General features: G+C 43.7%; 1 protein-coding gene across 5 annotated transcripts; it reads right to left on the bottom strand.

The window, feature by feature from the left end:
• Window positions 1-1036: 1036 nt before the first annotated feature.
• On the bottom strand, window positions 1037-20791 carry LOC115203509 (Bardet-Biedl syndrome 4 protein). 5 transcript variants are annotated; one of them, XM_029768243.1, is made up of 17 exons: window positions 20748-20791; window positions 16623-16665; window positions 13650-13729; window positions 10732-10795; window positions 10392-10503; window positions 9988-10060; window positions 9704-9757; window positions 9416-9543; window positions 8169-8223; window positions 7943-8011; window positions 6073-6225; window positions 5502-5673; window positions 3773-3842; window positions 3217-3355; window positions 2577-2793; window positions 2075-2279; window positions 1037-2021 (listed from the first exon to the last, which is right to left on the bottom strand). In XM_029768243.1, exons 1-16 carry the CDS (start codon window positions 20772-20774, stop codon window positions 2101-2103), a joined length of 1635 nt encoding a protein of 544 aa, XP_029624103.1. In that variant the 5' UTR covers window positions 20775-20791; the 3' UTR covers window positions 1037-2021; window positions 2075-2100. The 5 variants fall into 5 exon arrangements, with proteins under 5 accessions (XP_029624103.1, XP_029624102.1, XP_029624104.1 ...); XM_029768242.1 differs by having other exon boundaries at window positions 1037-2279; XM_029768244.1 differs by having other exon boundaries at window positions 1037-2279; window positions 20709-20765.
• Window positions 20792-21912: the final 1121 nt, after the last annotated feature.

Consider the following 21912-nt stretch of genomic DNA (forward strand, 5'->3'; position numbering starts at 1 on the left):
GTGCGTAGGATACCTACTGTTCGTGTGTATGTATGTGCGTAGGATACCTACTGTTCGTGTGTATGTATGTGCGTAGGATACCTACTGTTCGTGTGTATGTATGTGCGTAGGATACCTACTGTTCGTGTGTATGTATGTGCGTAGGATACCTACTGTTCGTGTGTATGTATGTGCGTAGGATACCTACTGTTCGTGTGTATGTATGTGCGTAGGATACCTACTGTTCGTGTGTATGTATGTGCGTAGGATACCTACTGTTCGTGTGTATGTATGTGCGTAGGATACCTACTGTTCGTGTGTATGTATGTGCGTAGGATACCTACTGTTCGTGTGTATGTATGTGCGTAGGATACCTACTGTTCGTGTGTATGTATGTGCGTAGGATACCTACTGTTCGTGTGTATGTATGTGCGTAGGATACATACTGTTCGTGTGTATGTATGTGCGTAGGATACATACTGTTCGTGTGCATGTATGTGCGTAGGATACATACTGTTCGTGTGCATGTATGTGCGTAGGATACATACTGTTCGTGTGCATGTATGTGCGTAGGATACATACTGTTTGTGTGTATGTATGTGCGTAGGATACATACTGTTCATGTGTATGTATGTGCGTAGGATACATACTGTTCATGTGTATGTATGTGCGTAAGGAAGAAGCAAGTTATAAAATGAATGTCTCTGTATTATGGACTTCAGAACGTTCTCTGAATAAACTGTACGGACCTTTTGCATAAGCTGAGTCTTTGCCTAATTATTATTAACCCAGTGTCTTACAAACCTTGGGGATTAGTCAAAGCTTATTGATTGTTAGTTATTATCATTGGGATTGAAAATTCTCATGACACCGGTAACCCCTGTATATAGCCTCATTATTGTTATGTACATTTCTTGTGTTACTTTTTGATTCGATTTTTAAAAAACTAGTTTATTTAGTAAATATTTTATTATCTATTTCTTGAACTGCATTGTTGGTAGGGCTTGTTCACGGTAAGGTTTACACCTGTTGTATTCGGCGCATGTGACAAATAACATTTGATTTGATGTATCGTTTATTTTGTCAGTTACCTGTATATCACATGCATGTTCACACACACTTACACAAATGAGTCTTCTGCGTGCCACAACTGTTAGCCGCTGAGCTAAAGTCTAGGCCTTAGCTTGGGGAGCTAAGTCAAGTCTTTAGTCTCAGACAAGGCTACGCATCACACTAGCATGGTTTACCCAACCAACCGTGTCGCATTTAGCCTAACACTACTGTGACTAAAATAAAGAGCAGAACACTATCAATCACCTCCATGACACTTTGGATTTTGCAACAATAAATACACATCTATTCTGTCAAGACAAACATCACAATTTCTGGAACATCTTAAAATTCAACAATAGTTTAAAAAAAGGCCCTTGATAAATCCATATCATATTAGGTATAAAACACTAAAATCTTTATTTCTCTCATCTCATTCATGATTGTCATATCTTAGAGGTTACTTAAAATGGAGGAATGTATATTTAGTGTCATTATAAACAACAATCCAGACCTGCCACTGACCAAGGCTAAGTAAAAAATCATATGCCCGATAGAGAAAGTTGAACAGAGGAAGTATCTGAAACGTACTGAAAAGAGATCATGTCAAAGGCCTTTGATGATCAGGAAGTCAACTCATTATGACACCTCTGTCACTAGGCTGGCTCACCTTGGTTGGTAAGACCATTAAGAAAGAGCAACATAAAGCACTTTGTAACAAGCTAAATCAAAAAGCTAGTGAACGCCTTGTGGCCTTCGACTAACTATTCTTGATGAAAACCAAAACGGATAGAGACCGAGTGACATTCTGGGAGTGATGATACACTACAGGCCTGTGGACTAGATAGGCTGAGTGACATTCTGGGAGTGATGATACACTACAGGCCTGTGGACTAGATAGGCTGAGTGACATTCTGGGAGTGATGATACACTACAGGCCTGTGGACTAGATAGGCTGAGTGACATTCTGGGAGTGATGATACCCTACCAGCCTGTGGACTAGATAGGCTGAGTGACATTCTGGGAGTGATGATACCCTACCAGCCTGTGGACTAGATAGGGGACTCCAGTCTAGTTCAGCTCTTGCATCAACTTGCTCTTCTTGACTTTGGGTTTGGCTGCCAGAGGGGGCAGGGTGGTGGAGGGGTCTGACTCCTCTGGCTGAGGGGCTCGGGTGGGGGTGGTCTCCACATCAGGCTCCTCCTCCAAGGCCAGGGAGGGGGGCGTGGGCTGGCTGTGGGGGGACACTCCTGAGAGACAGGTATTAGAAATTGAAAATGTAACGAAGTATACGCGGTGTTCTGTAAAGAGTTAATTTTGTATTGGTGTTCCACTTCAAGGAGCTCTCAGAGTGAGATGTGAGTCAAGGTAACAGTCTACTGACAAGATCATATTATTATGTTAACTTGACACGTCTCTATCTCATCCATATACCCTAGTTAATTACCAGTAGTGTAGTGGAGGGTAAACACTTTATGTTAAGCGAGCGTTTACCCAACTATCACGGAAAATGCATAAAAAAATATAAGGATGGTGTGATGTGTTACCTGTAGGGAGTGTGATGCTCTTGTTGTAGCCTGCGGCGGAGGACATGGCCTGCTCCAGGGCCTGGTTGGTGCCTAGGGGCTGCTGGGAGCTACCAGGGGTTTTACTGGGGGCCCCAGCCGAGCGCTGCTTAGACTTGGGGTCTTTGACCGGCTTGGTCCACTCCAGGCTCTCTCCCACCTGCAAGGAAGCGGCCATCTTCTGAGCCATGTCCATTAGCTAAGGAAACAAAATGGCTGTATTAGGAAAAGTAAAGAAATTGAAGAGGGCATTTATTGTTGTTGTTGATGTTATTATGCCGACGCGAGAATGTGGTACAATATACTGACCAGACTGTATTACATTAAATGCGTCATATTAACATCAACATCACGTTAATACAACATTGGCAAACGTTTGTCTCTTCCATCAGTAGTTTGAGCTCACAAGAGGCTGCTGAAGGGAGAACGGCTCATATTAATGGCCGGAAACAGAGCAAATGGAATGGCATCAAACCATGTATTTCATACCATTCCACTTATTCCACTCCAGTCATTACCACAAGCCCGTTCTCCCCGATTAAGATGCCACCAACCTCCTGTGTTTGACCTACACTGTGTGCCATGTCAGACAGAGTATAGAGAGGAAGCTACTGTATTGTACCTCAGGGTCAAACTCAGTGTTGCTGTCCTTCAGTATGTTGACTTTCCTTTCCATCTCCTGGTACTGTTGCAGGGCTCCCTTCTTGTCCCCGTGGTTGTACAGCAAAATGGCAAAGTTCAGGTTGACCAGAGGGTTGGACCTGGGAGGAACAAGGAGCCAGTCAAAACAGATGGACTTGATAAGTCATAGATAGGTAGATCAGTAATCAAAGGTAGAGTCAGCGATGTACAAAGTAAACAGGAATATTGGGTTGATGTCTGCAACAACTAAGAGCATTAAAGTGTGAGGTACTCTGATCACAGGAGGCTGCTGAGGGGAGGATGGCACATAATAATGTCTAGAACGGCGCAAATGGAATGGCATTAAACACCTGGAAACCATGTGTTTGATACCATTCCACAGATTCCGCTCCTCCCCCTCGGCCTGCGGTGCTGCTCGTGGAAACGTATCTCTGAGTCTCATTTGAAATGAATTACATTCAACACAACTTGAACTTCGTGGATTGACTCAGGACATAAGTTCAAACTGTATAGAAGTTAAATTGGGAGGAACATACTGGTCTAAAGCCACAGCTTGTTCATAGGATCTCCTGGCATTGTCCACGTCCTCCAGATTGGTCAGTGCAACTGAAAGAGGAGAGTAGTCAGTTCAGTGGTAACTACAACAACTAAACCTATAAAACCTATAGAAACCTGTAAACATCCATAAACACATAAAACAGATCCCATTACATGAACACTATTCCAGGGTAAATATAAGGGAATGCAATGTGGAACCTTGAACAAAGTATTTAAGGTTGCACGTTACATAGTACTCATAATGCCCTAGGCACAGATTTAGCCTGGTCTTGGACTTAAAGGACTAGGCTGGATCTGTATCTGGGGAAAGTGGCACATAAAGCCAATCCAGATGGGAGCAGGCCGGGTCAGGGTAGTGTGACCTGCTAGTAGAATGTAGACTTCTCCCAGGCCAGGCTAGTGTTACCTGCTAGTAGAATGTAGAGTTCTCCCAGGCCAGGCTAGCATTACCTGCTTGTAGCATGTTGAGTTCTCCCAGGCCAGGCTAGTGTGACCTGCTAGTAGCATGTAGAGTTCTCCCAGGCCAGGCTAGTGTTACCTGCTAGTAGGATGTAGAGTTCTCCCAGGCCAGGCTAGTGTTACCTGCTAGTAGAATGTAGACTTCTCCCAGGCCAGGCTAGTGTGACCTGCTAGTAGAATGTAGAGTTCTCCCAGGCCAGGCTAGTGTTACCTGCTAGTAGAATGTAGAGTTCTCCCAGGCCAGGCTAGTGTTACCTGCTAGTAGAATGTAGACTTCTCCCAGGCCAGGCTAGTGTTACCTGCTAGTAGAATGTAGACTTCTCCCAGGCCAGGCTAGTGTTACCTGCTAGTAGGATGTAGAGTTCTCCCAGGCCAGGCTAGCATTACTTGCTTGTAGCATGTAGAGTTCTCCCAGGCCAGGCTAGTGTGACTTGCTAGTAGAATGTAGAGTTCTCCCAGGCCAGGCTAGTGTGACCTGCTAGTAGAATGTAGAGTTCTCCCAGGCCAGGCTAGTGTGACTTGCTAGTAGAATGTAGAGTTCTCCCAGGCCAGGCTAGTGTTACCTGCTAGTAGAATGTAGAGTTCTCCCAGGCCAGGGTTACCTGCTAGTAGCATGTAGATTTCTCCCAGGCCAGGGTTACCTGCTAGTAGCATGTAGATTTCTCCCAGGCCAGGGTTACCTGCTAGTAGCATGTAGATTTCTCCCAGGTCAGGCTAGTGTTACCTGCTAGTAGCATGTAGAGTTCTCCCAGGTCAGGCTAGTGTTATCTGCTAGTAGCATGTAGAGTTCTCCCAGTTCAGGCTAATGTTACCTGCTAGTAGCATGTAGAGTTCTCCCAGGCCAGGCTAATGTTACCTGCTAGTAGCATGTAGACTAGTGTTACCTGCTAGTAGCATGTAGAGTTCTCCCAGGCCAGGCTAGTGTTACCTGCTAGTAGCATGTAGAGTTCTCCCAGGCCAGGCTAGTGTTACCTGCTAGTAGCATGTAGAGTTCTCCCAGGCCAGGCTAATGTTACCTGCTAGTAGCATGTAGACTGGTGTTACCTGCTAGTAGCATGTAGAGTTCTCCCAGGTCAGGCTAATGTTACCTGCTAGTAGCATGTAGAGTTCTCCCAGGCCAGGCTAATGTTACCTGCTAGTAGCATGTAGACTAGTGTTACCTGCTAGTAGCATGTAGAGTTCTCCCAGGCCAGACTAGTGTTACCTGCTAGTAGCATGTAGACTTCTCCCAGGCCAGGCTAGTGTTACCTGCTAGTAGCATGTAGAGTTCTCCCAGGCGGGGCTGCAGGTTGGTGGCAGCGCTGAGGAAGTGGAAGGCAGAGGCATACTGCTGCATGGTGAGGTGCACCAGGCCCAGGTTGTACAGCACCTTCCAGTCAAACGGAGACAGGTAGTGGGCCCGCTTCAGACAGCTGATGGCCTGGTTCACACAGAAAGGACACAGGAAAGGAGAGGGGTTTAACATGGCTAGACAACAAAACAACAACTGTCCTTAAAATGGCATTTGAGGTACTGTAGTACTGTAGTCTTAGTATGCCCCCTTTGATGCCATGGAAAGATATGACATCTGTCATATTTGATCTATCATATGACATACATCTGTCCTTGACACCATTTTATATGTACAGTACATTAAATATTTACATTTCAGTCATTTAGCAGACGCTCTTATCCAGAGCGACTTACAGTAGTGAATGCATACATTTCATAATTTTTATTCTCCGTACTGGTCCCCCGTGGGAATCGAACCCACAACCCTGGCGTTGCAAACACCATGCTCTACCAACTGAGCCACATGGGACCATATGAGAATACTCACTGCTACATATTTCTTCTTGCCAAAGAAGCACATGCCGATGTTGTTCCAGAGCGGGGGGCTCTCGGGGACCATGCACGCTGCCACGCGGTACTTGTTCATGGCCACATCAAAGTCCCCATGGGTCTGCATCATACTGCCTGCTGCCAGGATGGCCTAGTAGGGACACATACCTGACATATTGTACATCAGGGACCACCAACTAGATTCAGCTGCAGGGATCACCAACTAGAATCAGCTGCAGGGATCACCAACTAGAATCAGCTGCAGGGATCACCAACTAGATTCAGCTGCAGGGATCACCAACTACAGTACCAGTCAAAAGTTTGGACACACCTACTCATTCAAGGGTTTTTCTTTATTTTTACGATTTTCTACATTGTAGAATAATAGTGAAGACATCAACACTATGAAATAACACATATGGAATCATGTAGTAACCAAAAAAGTGTTAACCTGTTGGGGATAGGGGGCAGTATTTGCACGGCCGGATAAAAAAACGTACCCGATTTAATCTGGTTACTACTCCTGCCCAGTAACGAGAATATGCATATAATTGTTTGATTTGGATAGAAAACACCCTAACGTTTCTAAAACTGTTTGAATGGTGTCTGTGAGTATAACAGAACTCATAAGGCAGGCCAAAACCTGAGAAGATTCCAAACAGGAAGCGCCCTCTCTGACCATTTCTTGGCCTTCTTTGTCATCTCTATCCAAAACAAAGGATCTCTGCTGTAACGTGACATTTTCTACAGCTCCCATAGGCTCTCAGAAGGCGCCAGAACGTTGAATCATGACTCTGCAGTTACTGGCTGAAAAACAGTAGCGCATTTGGTAAGTGGTCGATCTGAGAACAATGAGACGGGCGCACGCATGCACGGGACGACTCCATTTTCAACTTTGAGTCTTTGAACGAAAACAGGGTTTCCCGGTCGGAATATTATCGCTATTTTACGAGAGAAATCGCATAAAATTGATTTTAAACAGCGTTTGACATGCTTCGAAGTACGGTAATGGAATATTTAGAAATGTTTTGTCACGATATGCGCCGGGCGTGTCACCCTTCGTTACCCTTCGGATAGTGTCTTGAACGCACGAACAAAACGCCGCTATTTGGATATAACTATGGATTATTTGGAACCAAACCAATATTTGTTATTGAATTAGAAGTCCTGGGAGTGCATTCTGACGAAGAACAGCAAAGGTAATCCAATTTTTCTTATAGTAAATCTGAGTTTGGTGAGTACCAAACTTGGTGGGTGTCAAAATAGCTAGCCTGTGATGGCCGGGCTATCTACTCAGAATATTGCAAAATGTGCTTTCACCGCGATTGCATAAAGGAGTGCTGTATCTATAATTCTTAAAATAATTGTTATGTTTTTTGTGAACGTTTATCGTGAGTAATTTAGTAAATTCACCGAAAGTGTTCGGTGGGAATGCTAGTCACATGCTAGTCACATGCTAATGTAAAAAGCTGGTTTTTGATATAAATATGAACTTGATTGAACAAAACATGCATGTATTGTATAACAATGTCCTAGGAGCGTCATCTGATGAAGATCATCAAAGGTTAGTGCTGCAATTAGCTGTGGTTTTGGTCTTTGTGACATTATATGCTAGCTTGAAAAATGGGTGTTGAGAGAATGCCAAGAGTGTGCTGACATAATCTAATGTTTTGCTTTCGTTGTGGAAAAACATTTTTTACTCAGAAAACTTGGGCGGCCAAATAAAATCGATTTGGGCCGCCAGTTGGGGAACCCTACAGTACATTATACACATACAGTACATCAGATTCAATGTTGCGGTTATACAGTACATTGGTGTCAGGGGTTTACAAAAAACGAAACAAGCTCATAAAATGGTGGCCACTTACCTTATAGTTATTAGGGTCATAAGTAAGTGCATTCCCGAGATGTTCAAATGCTTTTTGGTATTTTCCCAACTGTGAAAGAATATCAACAATCAGTGCGAACAAATATCACCATTCTGGAAAAACTTAATTTACATTTTTTTGGGACACAACATAATATACTGACCAATTTCCTAATAAAAAAACATTCCACTCTTAAGAGTGTGTTTAGAGTTGATTACAGACCCACCTGCAGATACAGGAGCCCCAGAGTGGTCAGCAACTCTGCATTCTCTGGAGAGAACCTACACGGAGGGAAAGACACCTCTAATATCACCTTCACACATGTAATTACACATAATAATGTCTATCTACACTTAGCCTAATGCAAATAGAAGAACGGAGCTTGGAATTTGCTGATTATTTAATGGATTCATTTCAGCATAATTGCAGAGTATTAATTATGACTGGGGGGAAGAAAAGACTTAAAGGGTCCTTGAGAGGAGGGTGAGGTTGAATTAAGGCTCACAGTGGTTAGTCTAATTAAAAGCAAACCAAGTAGCTGGGCAACGTGATTAATTAATTTACCCAATAGGCAGTAGTAATAATGAACACGGCAAGGCGACCCCATATATACACTGACTTTTGTCATTACCTTATTTCCTCCGCTGCCCTGGATAGGACGATTATTTAATGGATATTTGGGCTTTGATCCTATATCCATACTAATATCCATACTGACATAACACTTACTCATACTAAAATACCATTTGCTAGTATGGATGCACACATAAATGTATTGCTTCGTTCTAAGTAATATGCTGGTGAGGATATTGAAACAGATTTGGACTTGTACAGTACGTTGAACAAGGCCATGGGTGGCCTTCAGTCAGAGATAAGTGAGCCCGATTCAGTTGTTTAGATGATTGAAATTAACAATTTTAGAGCGGAAAATGTTAAACTAGTGTGATTACAACCAGGAACAGATCCCACTGTTCAAAGCACAGCATGTTTTCTTTGTCTTTAGGGATTTTTTACTCCTCTTTTATTCCATCTTAAATGAACATCATTAATAGCTATGTAAGGAAAATTACCCTTCTGCTGCATAATCATTACTGTGAAAAGGTTGTCTAAAACTCATATATATTATCATTGCTCTATTATTAAAAAACAACTCCCTAATGAAGGCTTTAGTGCTTCCAGTTTTTTGAATAATGTAAGTTCAGTGAAAGTTGTTCCTCTAGTATTAAAAACCTACACGTTTGGGTGTTTAATAACAAAGCAACCTTTCAACAAACCTACATTTTCTTCCATGAGGATGAACTTCTTTTAAACAAAACTTAATTACAGTGAATGTTCTCTGTAAATGTCACCTATTCACAATTCTTTAAAAAAACAAATGTCACTTAGGATATTTTCTAGGGCATATTAGAAGTGGTGCAAAGCTTCCCAACTTTTAGAACAGTTTGTTTTAACAATCTCTACATCCAAACTTACTCCACTGCACTTTTGTACACTTCGATGGCTTTGTTCGTGTCTCCCGCCAACAAGTGGACCTTTCCCAGTGTCATGAATGTCCTGTCGTGTTTTTTCAACTGCAGGGCTGCATTCAACTGCTCTTCAGACTGGAAAACAACAGATACAGTATCTCTACTCTATCATCCACCATCAAATACTTGTACACTGGCTGAGAGGCCATTTCATATTGAAATTTGAATTAGAAAATAACCCTTTAGTCTAATTACTTCCTTATGAACAGTGGGTCAAAATCCATCTCATACTTACATTTTGGAAGTCTTTTATGAAGGAATAGCATACACCCAGATTATGGTTGATCTCCTGGAGTGAGAAAAATATCAGAGTGGCTATATGGAGCTACAACACAAATCCAAACGGCTGACTATGCATATAGTTCATTGTTCCACTCTTAAACCCTATAGCTGAGAAGCAGTGCGTAAATCCAGGAAGAGCAATGCTGATGGATAAATCTTACGGTGCCAATGGTTACGGGTACAGGCCAAAGATAAGCAACTCTACTGAGTAGAGGAAACCACAATCTTTTCTCTTACCCAGTCTTTCTCATTGAGCTTCCCAGCTTCATGATAAACCTCAATGGCTGCCTTGTGTTTCCCCAGCAGAAAACTGAAGGGAAAAAAAGATGCATAAACAACTATAAATGGAAGTGCATGCACAGAGTAACCCTAAATTCAACATCTCCTAAATCAGCTAATGCCCGGTGGGTATTCTGCTGCAAAATGGTAGACGTGCATCACCAAGGCGGATGCTGAACAGTTCCCATCCCTCATACCATATAAACTACTTTGATCTTGTAAGGAACCCTGCACTAACACAATCTTATATCATTATTATATTCTGTATGACCTGTTCCTGGCCTGGGCCTGTAGAGTGATCTGATCAACGACTGTCTCCCCCAGGCAGGCTCAGGGCTGAGGCAGGGGTACTCTCTACTCACAGCGAGCGGGCCACTTGTTTGAGGTTGTCGGGGCTGGTGGGATTGAGGATGGCACAACTCTGGAACAGCTCCAGGGATGGCTGGATCTGCCCCTCCAGGCGCAAGATTAGCGCTTCATTGCAAGAAAAGAGGCTTTTACGTTAGCATGAAAAGGCGTTAAACCGACACATTCAAATCTAAGGCGCAGTAGGGGGTAGAAGCCTTTTTTGGGGGAGGAAATGTTACATCTAAAGCTCAGTTTTGACTGGAATAGACTAGAGCTCTGTTGACGTTGGGATAAACCGTTTGAACGTGATGAACACATGAGGGATGTGGAACGTTATATAGTATGGCTTCTTACCTTGTACGTATATGGCATATTCACACATTCCCTGGGTCTCCTGTAGCTGCTCTTTGATCATTGCCTTTGGGAAACAACAAACATGATCGCTGATCCTAGAGCAAACCGATGTTACAAGAATATTGAAAGAACTGAATATGGACAGTATTTCCTAAGTTGGTAGTCTCGTCCCACAGCCGCTATCTCCAACACACTGGGGTGGAGTGCCATGAGTCTGGCAAGGAAGACTAATACATTGGCTACACTCAGTTTTGTGATTGACAGATAAAGCATTCCTATGACAACTAAGACAGACATACAGGTAACTGGCAAAATAATGTAAAAAAATACCTTTTAAAAGTGTATTTGGTCGCTTTGAGTTACCAAAACCTGCTGGCTCTCCTTCACAGCAGCCAACGTGAGTAAAACATTTAAACGTGTTAACCCTCGCAAGGCTGCCGGCCCAGACGGCATCCCTAGCCGCGTCCTCAGAGCATGCGCAGACCAGCTGGCTGGTGTGTTTACGGACATATTCAATCAATCCCTATCCCAGTCTGCTGTTCCCACATGCTTCAAGATGGCCACCATTGTTCCCGTTCCCAAGAAAGCTAAGGTAACTGAGCTAAACGACTATCGCCCCGAAGCACTCACTTCCGTCATCATGAAGTGCTTTGAGAGACTAGTCAAGGATCATATCACCTCCACCCTACCTGACACCCTAGACCCACTCCAATTTGCTTACCGCCCCAATAGGTTCACAGACGACGCAATTGCTATCACACTGCACTAACCCATCTGGACAAGAGGAATACCTATGTAAGAATGCTGTTCATCGACTACAGCTCAGCATTTAACACCATAGTACCCTCCAAACTCGTCATTAAGCTTGAGACCCTGGGTCTCGACCCCGCCCTGTGCAACTGGGTCCTGGACTTTCTGACGGGCCGCCCCCAGTTGATGAGGGTAGGAAACAACATCTCCACCCCGCTGATCCTCAACACTGGGGCCCCACAAGGGTGCGTTCTCAGCCCTCTCCTGTACTCCCTGTTCACCCATGACTGCGTGGCCATGGAATCCTCCAACTCAATCATGAACAAAACAAAGGAGATGATCGTGGACTTCAGGAAACAGCAGAGGGAGCAGCCCCCTATCTACATCGACGGGACAGTAGTGGAGAAGGTGGAAAGTTTTAAGTTCCTCGGCGTAAACATCACGGACAAACTGAAATGGTCCACCCACACAGACAGCGTGGTGAAGAAGGCTCAACAGCACCTCTTCAACCTCAGGAGGCAGAAGAAATTTGGCTTGTCACCAAAAACACACAAACTTTTACAGATGCACAATCGAGAGCATCCTTTCGGGCTGTATCACCGCCTGGTACGGCAACTGCTCCGCCCACAACAGTAAGGCTCTCCAGAGAGTAGTGAGGTCTGCACAACGCATCACCGGGGGCAAACTACCTGCTCTCCAGGACACCTACACCACCCGATGTCACAGGAAGGCCAAAAAGATCATCAAGGAGAACAACCACCCGAGCCACTGCCTGTTCACCCCGCTATCATCCAGAAGGCGAGGTCAGTACAGGTGCATCAAAGCTGGGACCGAGAGACTGAAAAACAGCTTTTATCTCAAGGCCATCAGACAGTTAAACAGCCATCACTAACATTGAGTGGCTGCTGCCAACATACTGACTCAAATCTCTAGCCACTTTAATAATTAAAAATTGTATGCAATAAATGTATCACTAGTCACTTTAAACAATGCCACTTTATATAATGTTTACATACCCTACATTACTCATCTCAAATGTATATAGTGTACTCTATACCATCTGCATCTTGCCAATGCCGTTCGGCCATCGCTCATCCATATATTTATATGTACATATTCGTATTCATTCCTTTACACTTGTGTATAAGGTAGTTGTGAAATTGTTAGATTACTTGTTAGATATTACTGCACGGTTGGAACTAGAAGCACAAGCATTTCGCTACACTTGCATTAACATCTGCTAACCATGTGTAAGTGACCAATAAAATTTGATTTGATTTAATAGGGCGTTAGGCCACCACGAGCCAGAACAGCTTCAATGCACCTTGGCATAGATTCTAGAATTGTCTGAAACTCTATTGGAGGGATGCGACACCATTCTTCCACAAGAAATTCCATAATTTGGTGTTTTGTTGATGGTGGTGGAAAACGCTGTCTCTGGCGCCGCTCCAGAATCTCCAATAAGTGTAAGTGTTCAACTAGGTTGAGATCTGGTGACTGAGACGGCCATGGTATATGGTTTCCATAGTTTTCATGCTCATCAAACCATTCAGTGACCACTCGTGCCCTGTGGACGGGGCCATTGTCATCCTATGGGGGCATAGCCATGGTAGCCAAAACATTTTATACATGACCTTAAGCATGATGGGATGTTAATTGCTTAATTAACTCAGGAACCACACCTGTGTGGAATCACCCATTTCAATATACTTTGTATCTCTCATTTACTTAAGTGTTTCCTTTATTTTGGCAGTTACCTGTAGTAAACCAACATTCTTGGTTCATTCCCATTTTCACCCACAACAAGTGTTATAACAGCTGTTGTTACAAAACTGTACTTCTGAGATTGTGTAGTGGGTTCATTCATTCATTATTGTATTTATTTAACTACGCAGGCAGGATAGGAGAAAAATAGCATGCGCTAGTAGCATTTTCACATTTCCAGACGGAACACAGCTTGAAACAGAAGATTACATCACTATCTTCTCAGCAGAAGACACTAAGACAAAGTGAGGGGGAAGGAGCCCTTGATGCCTTCATTCATTATCTGCATGCTGTCTAGGCTGACAGAAAGGTCAGTGTGACACCAATGCACATTAAACAAGCGGGAATGAATGACAGTCAGGGACCGGACCACCGGGAGAGACAGTGTGGCGAGGGGAGCATACCTTGCAGGTCTCATAGTCTTTGCGGATGTAGTGCAGGTGGATGAGCCAGTTCCTCCTCTCCAAAATGGGAAGTTCCGGAGCTGAGGAGGAGAGGCAGAGTAGACATTCAGGGGTGATGAGGAGACGGCATATTGGCCCGATACCAAACAAACCCCTTTCTCATTTAAGGCCCTTGTTGACCCGCACTGCTAAGAATAGATTTAATTGAACAATCCATGACGTGGTCAGAAATCAAGTACAGCAAAAACAGTCTCATTCTGACCTCTCAGAACTACTGAAGCTGACATTACTGTATATGTGTTGAGTCATGCTGCCAGTGAATGGCCATTTCATGTTAAACTATGTCAAATCAAAGTTTATTGGTCGCGTACACAGATTTGCAGATGTTATCGCAGGTGCAGGGAAATGCTTGTGTAGTAATACAAAACAATACACAATAATCCAAAAATGTAAAAAGAAAGGAATGTAGAAATATCAATAAGATATGTAATTAAATTAAGAAATATTTAAAGCGTTTTCAATGATAAATCAGAAGAGACTCTCTCTTTAAAAGGTATGGTCATTTTATTACCTGAAACTACGGTGCTCTGCATCAGTCATTAATAAGACAAGGACCGATGCAACATTTTCCAACAAAAGCCCCTCGGGCTACATTCCTCAGACATAATACCTCAGTAAGTTAGATAATAGTTACAGTACTGCTAATTGTTAGTTACAGACAATGATGTTGTTTTATTACGCCTCTGCCATTAAGATATTATCCTTGTTGCCCAGGCAACCATGTCTTTAACGAGCTCAGTGCTCCTGACAGGAATGAGAAGGAGCACATGCTACAGACAGACAGACAATGGGGAACATGAAATTCAATACAGTAGGATATATTTGGTGAGCTAAGATGGCCATGCCAACCATGCTTCTGTATAACAGTACTGGAAACCTTTCCTCTAGCAGAACACAATTGTATTCAAGATAGCTGCCTTTCTAATTCCAAATAGAGTGACTTCTTTGATTTCAGTAATCATTTTATCTTGTATCTACTTGTGAGGCAGCAATAGGACACTGGCTATATGAAATGAAGCTGCCTGAGACTACACTACAGGGTATTGGGTGGATGTTGTTAGGTTAGTGCCTGTGGAAAAACTGATTTACACCAAAGCTCCCCTCTGTTTTATCTCGCCAATTGTTAAGTCGGAGCTCCAGTGTCTCACAGCAAGAACCTCGAATGGAACCTCACTCTAACCCCACAGAGAAAGCCTTCCCTTTTCCCCTGTTCGCTGAGTGGTAGACTGCAGTGCATGGAGACTGCATCCCCCCTCTCATATTTGCCGCATCAGATTTGGAGTGGCCTTATTTGTGGGCTTAATCCGCTTTGGCTCCTGCCGAGACAGCAATAATATTCTTGTCTCTGGGTTTCAGCTGCGGCCCTGTGGCACTTTAAGTCCACTCTTACTAAAGCTGGGCAGATTTTGAGGAGGGGGGGTTCGTCTGTGACATGTCTTCATGGGACAATAAATAGAGAAGCAGCAATAGGAAGAGGAACCCAGCATGGAACCGTCCAAATATAGCCAGCGAAAAGGTTTCATCCCCACCAAAAAAATCCTCTCATTGTATGCATGATCTCGGTAATGTGTAGAGAGAGAGGAGACAGATTTGTATTATTCCGTTCACTATAAAAAAAAGTCCAGCTGAGCAAAGAGGATAAGTTGGAGCAGAATGCTTGAAGAAAAGCCTGCCGAGATCAAAAGACCCCTGAAGCGGATCAAGTTCACTATTCAACTTGTCACCTCTTCGGAAATTGAGGTCAAGTGGAAGAACTGTGCGTTAGTGTTTCTCCTGCAATTGCTTTGTATCAATAACATGACTTCTGTAGTGGGCTGCACAACATTAAGAGTTGACACACAAAATACAGTGGGTGATGTATGAGGGGGCCTAAGGGTGATATCATGGCCTTTTTTTATTTTTATTAAAAGGTCAACTTCGGTGGGATGGATGAAAACAATATCTACAAGCTATTCTATACGAATGCTAGGCCTATATATTTGTACTGTGTTCTGGAATATGGTTGTAAGTTTCTGTCAGGTTAATCATTGGAAAAAGGGTAAGGGCGCCCTCTTCAGTCAAATAAAAGATTTGTTTAAAGTCTAACACACTGCAGCGAGCATTAATTAAATTCTAACATGTTGACTTAGTCTTGTCCCTATGCAACGCTGAGGATCGGGTTTCAATGACAGACTGTTTTGGCAACTACGATAACGGGAAAAAAATTGCTCTGCGGTGGGTCCTCTTCAGACAGATCACGAAGCAGACATGCCAGAATGTCGTGATTCCAAACCAAAGTTTGCATGCAAAACATTTGCAGTGGTTTTAGTTAAAGTAGTTAATACAAACTAGCCACTTGCGAAATGCACTCATAAAAAATAACCTACGTGATCATCTTGCTAGCTACTATTTTGTATTTTATTCAAGCGGAAAGGGTAGTGACTAGGCAGCAGCGGATGCTGCTGAGGGGAGGACGGCTCATAATAATGGCTGGAATGGAGTCAATGGAATGCTATCAAAGACATCAAACAAGTGGTTTCCATGTGTTTGATGCCATTCCAATGACTGCATTCCAGCCATTATTATGAGCCATCCTCCCCTCAGCAGTCTCCACTGGTAGGCAGTGACGTAGTTCCTCTATGTCAAACTGACGTTCTATTACGTACAGACGCTGTTATGCCGGAGCATTTTTTAATTGCGGGAGGCAACCTGGATGTCAAGAGTAATTTTGACTAGGGTGACCTTAGTAAATGCTGTCAGTTAGCCAAACCATTTCCCCTTAATAAATAGGCCTATAGCATCATATGCATGTTTTTTCTGTACAACTAATGCCCTCCACTGTCATGTTAAAACACAGGTGTATGTGACATTTCAATGGAAAACTGTAGAGTCTGTTGAAGAGAAGAAGTCACTGTTGTGTAATTAGACATTTACCTTTTGGAGCCTGGCGTTTCTTCGTCTCAGGGGCCACTGGGAGCTGAAAAAGAGGGAGATCCGTGAGGCAACAAATTGGGATGTGGTCAGGGAGTCTCAATTTTGGAGCAACTCCTGGCCTGCATCCTGCCACCTTCTTCACCATTCCCCTCTGGGGATGCATTGTACACTACACCTGGACCATGAGACTCTTTTGGTAACAGATAGCCATTATACACTACACCTGGACCATCAGACTCTTTTGGTCACAGACAGCCATCTTTGGTAGACTAGAACACTTGAAGTGAGTTTGATGCAGCTAGCAGGCCCTTTACTAGGCATGACATGGATCGAGAGACGGCATGCCTACGTCCTTTTATGTAGGAGCTTTAATACACTCATTACCTCTTTCACCACCTTTTGTTGTGGGGCTTTCGCTTCCCTTATAACTCACTTTACTGTTGATGTATTATTGATTTTGTATTGTCGATATGTTATGTTAGAGTAGTGTGTAACAATGTGTTATTGTATGTAATTGGAGTCCAGGAAGAGTAGCTGTAGCCAATGGGGATCCGGAATAAACACAAATCCAAAATACTGTGTTCGGTATTTGTTAAAATGCAAGATTTGTCTGTGCTTTGTTGCCAAGTTTATTTCTACATTTTCTATCACCGATAGGTTTTTTGTGTGGGTTTAAAATATTAAATTACCTCTACAATATGTTATTAATTTCATTTGAGTGTTGATTTGGTTGGACTAAATTGCATTGCGATGACTTTGTTCTACACATGTTCATAAAACACATTTATTGAGGATCTCTTCCAAGAACAAAGCATTCACATAAATCTTAGAAGTACAAAGTAAAGTAACATAACGTTCACGTAAAAAAAAAATCGTACAAATACAAAGTCTAACATAATTCACAAACATCTTGAAAACGTACTGTGCAAAAGTAAATAGCATTCAAGCAACAACAAAAAAAAAGAAAAGTGTTGCACTGCAAATTCACAACGTTGTTACGAAATGTTCTTTGTTGGCATAGCCACACCGCGGTATTTAACAATAATCACAAACAACTTGCACCACAAAGCTAAAACATCCGTGCACGGTTATGATGGTGTCCTGTAAAGAGGTCATAATGGCATCCCGTACGGTAGCAACACTTTCCACCACTGGCCCTTGTAGTAAACTATGGTCTTGCTCTGTGAGCTAAGCCTCTGTCTGCTGATGATCCAGTTCCATTCAGCCAGAAACGGTTCTTTCTTCAACTGATCTTGGCCAATGTTTCCTTCATGCCAGAAACTGTTCTTTCTTCAGTTCACACACATTGTGCAGTACGCAACACGCCGTTAGTGTCTGTCGTCAACGTTGATGCACTTCACCAAACACCTCTAGCATCCCTTCAAGCGTCCTAAGACGTCGTCAATAGCCACCCTGGCAGAACTCAGGTGGTCATTAAACTTCTGCTGGTGGTTATTCAGAGATGTGTCCTGGGAAAAGCCTGTCATTAACCACCTCTTCAGTGGGTACGCTGGGACTCCTACCAGATGAACTGGTATCTCTATACCAATGACAATCGCTGAACTTTGTGGCAGAGGAGAATAATTGTAGATTCAGAAACAATTGTATACATGCAGTAAATAGGTCATTACTATGCTTGCAGAGGTTTTAGTTATGTGCTGATTCTCTATAACTGAAGCAAAATCAGATGTTTAATCACATACTTCCTGGGGGGAAAAAGATGCCCCCCCTGCTCCCCTGCCAGTCTGAAATGATCAGAGTTGGCCAATACTCTCATCCCCTCAATGTCAACAAAACAAAAGAGATGATCGTGGACTTCAGGAAACAGCAGAGGGAGTAGCCCCCTATCTACATTGTAGTGGAGAGGGTGGAGAGTTAAGTTCCTCGGCGTAAACATCACAGACAAACTGAAATGGTCCACCCACACAGACAGCGTGGTGAAGAAGGCGCAGCAGTGCCTCTTCAACCTCAGGAGGCTGAAGAAATTCGGCTTGTCACCAAAAACACTCACAAACTTTTACAGACGCACAATCGAGAGCATCCTGTCGGGCTGTATCACCGCCTGGTACGGCAGCTGCTCCGCCCATAACCGGAAGGCTCTCCACAGGGTAGTGAGGTCTGCACAACGCATAACTGGGTGCAAACTACCTGCCCTCCAGGACACCTACACCACCTGATGTCACAGGAAGGCCAAAAAGATCATCAAGGACAGCAACCACCCGAGCCACTGCCTGTTCACTCCGCTAACTTCCAGAAGGCGAGGTCAGTACAGGTGCATCAAAGCTGGAACCGAGAGACTGAAAAACAGCTTCTATCTCAAGGCCATCAGACTGTTAAACAGCCATCACTAACGTTGAGTGGCTGCTGCCAACATACTGTACTCCATACCATCTATTACATCTTGCCTATGCCGTTCGGCCATCACTCATTTATATATTTTTATGTACATATTCGTATTCATTCTTTTACACTTGTGAGTACAAGGTAGTTGTTGTGGAATTGGTAGATTACTTGTTAGATATTACTGCATGGTCGGAACTAGGAACTAGAAGCACAAGCATTTCGCTACACTTGCATTAACACCTGCTAACCATGTGTATGTGACAAATAAAATTTGATTTGAATATCTAATCATCCTGTCAAAACACAGCAAACACTGTGCCATCTAGACACCCCACATAGACTTCAGTGAAGCTAGAAAAAGACAAACTCCTCAAATGTGGCATATCACACCAAGTGGTAACATGGACTCTATTTGTCAAAACAGAAATTAGACTAGCAGCAGAACACTTACCAGAGGTTGTGGTTGTGATCAGCAACAGCCTGCAACACAGGATAATGTTGCCCTTTGCTGTTCAAGTAGTCCTTTAGATATTCTTTTGGGGCAGTGATGGGGATGTGTGTCTCGCCGATGTCACCAGCACATTGTGGATACCCAAGCTGCTTAAACCCACAGATGGTGGCTAGGATGCCTTTACCACCAGGTAGCGAAATAAAACGGTTGTACTTGTCTTCACGACAGCTGCAGTCACCTGTCTTAGAATGATGCAAACAGTGGAGACACTGACTCCAAATAAACTTAAAATAATGTGGTAGTCGCTTGGTGTTGCACACCACGGTATCCAATTGTGTTTCAGACATTGGTGGTCTGTTTAGTTCTGACTCTACTAACTGTGCAAGGTGTTCAAATGTGGTCCGAGTCATGTGGAAGTGTTTGCGCCATTGATCATCGTCTAAACCATTCAACATCATACTGCAAACATCTTCACCGCTTCTTCTATCCCGCTTCCACACACCTCGAAAGCATGTTGCATCCTCGATTGCTGCTTCTTTCGTCAGTACATATAGTGGTTGTAGCGCGTAATCGCAAAAACTGTCGTCGTCTGTGCTGTCGTTCAACGTCATATCGTTGTCTGCTCAGAAGTATATCTCGAGTGAGATTATTCTGACTACTAGAAAGTAGACCTAGCATTATTTACCAAATGCATTAACGAAAGTCAATAAGGCTGGCTCCAGCAACACTTTCATCCGCCATGTTTGCTGTCCAACAATAACAACGTGTCGCCGACTAGTAATGACGACTTCACATCTGCTTGTGGCGTCCAGTAATATTGGGCGTCATTAAGAACGCAAGATAAATCTTTGAACTATTTGAATTGAATGTACACTAATTATCGACGGATGGAATAAAGGCATACCCGTTGATTTAAAAAAATAAAAATAACGTTATGACATCAATTTCGTGAGTTTAGCTAATTATCTAGCTAAGCAAAACGTATTAATGTAGCAGGTTGTGATAATTAGGTTAAGATTAGGAAAAGGGTTAGGGTTAGTTAAAATGTAAAACCTTCCAACTTTTGACGTTAATTTGACAAAAGCTGGAACCCTTTTAGCCATGGCCCCATACGGAGCTGTAACGACTTTGCTAGCATTAACAAGCTAACGTTAGTCGTTAGCTAGCTGCTATGTTTTCAGCTAGCTAGAGCTGGAGAATGCTCAGCAAAACGTTTCTAGTCATATTACACTGCTAACAACAAACATCCCAGCTAGTTATATCCAAGACATTGCAGATTTTATTCGGTTTACCATTGTAATCCCAATTCATAGCAAGTAAATTATCCTCACAGTTAGTGTGTTTTCTTCGTCCGCCATCTTGACAGCACAGGAGACTGTTGCCATGGTTACGCTAGAACGAGGTACTTTTGAGCTCTGTTTCAAACAGCCTTAGCAGAGTTTATGAAGGACTTCTGTTTTTATCGTCTCTGGCACTGGAGGGTTGGGGAAGTTACTCTGAAAATATAGTTTACCAAGCTACCAATTACTAAACACTAAAATAAGTTAAACTGCACTAAATCTACGAAAAATATAGTTGACTAAAGGAGTAGTAGTTCACAACATCCAAACTACTTCGTGTCAATTACCATAATTCGACAATCATATGGTCCCCCTGCCTGTGTGGGATTGATTCCCGGCACTCCTGTATCTCCCCTGTTGGTCACACTGTCATAATATTGTAGCGACCCGCACAGACAGCTGTGTGTTATGTGTTAGGCTATTAGTTGGTTGTGTTGTACTTACCAGTACTCAAACACTTCAAGTACTACCTGGGTGGCCTGCCCTTTACGGTAAGGACTGACCACTCTGCTCTCCAGTGGCTCATGTCTTTCAGAGAGCCAGAGGGGCAGGTGGCACGTTGGTTGGAGGAGCTTCAGCCGTATGACTTCACAGTGGTGCACAGGGCAGGGGCACGCCACTCCAACGCCGACGCCATGTCCCGTCGGCCCTGTACTGCAGACGGCTGCCGCCACTGTGAGCGGAGAGAGGGACGGGAGAGAGAGCTGTGTGCAGAGGAGGGGGTCTGTGCCACAGTGTGTCGGGCGAGCGGGGACTGTCGACGTGGCTGAATGGGGGCAGCAGCAGGGACGGGACACAGACCTACAGCCAGTGCTACAGTGGGTAGAGGCGCAGGTTAGGCCACCATGGGAAGAGGTGACAGCGCTCTCACTCGCGACCAAAGGGTTGTGGACAAAGTTTGAGAGACTGCGGCTGGCTGATGGCGTGCTACAGCGGGCATGGAAGGAGTCAGCTACGGGAGAGGAGTGGTGGCAGGTGGTGGTCCCAAAAGCACTGCGGGAGGCTGTGCTCCAGAGTACTCATGGGGGGGTGGGGACTGGACACTTTGGGGTCACAAAAACCCTCCACCGCCTCCGTCAGGGCTTTTACTGGGGGCAGCACAAGAGGGATGTGGAGGACTTTTGCCGTCGCTGTGACAACTGCACAGCGAGAAAGG

This window comes from Salmo trutta, chromosome 12 (assembly GCF_901001165.1).
Source record: "Salmo trutta chromosome 12, fSalTru1.1, whole genome shotgun sequence".
NCBI classification, from domain to species: Eukaryota; Metazoa; Chordata; class Actinopteri; order Salmoniformes; family Salmonidae; genus Salmo; species Salmo trutta.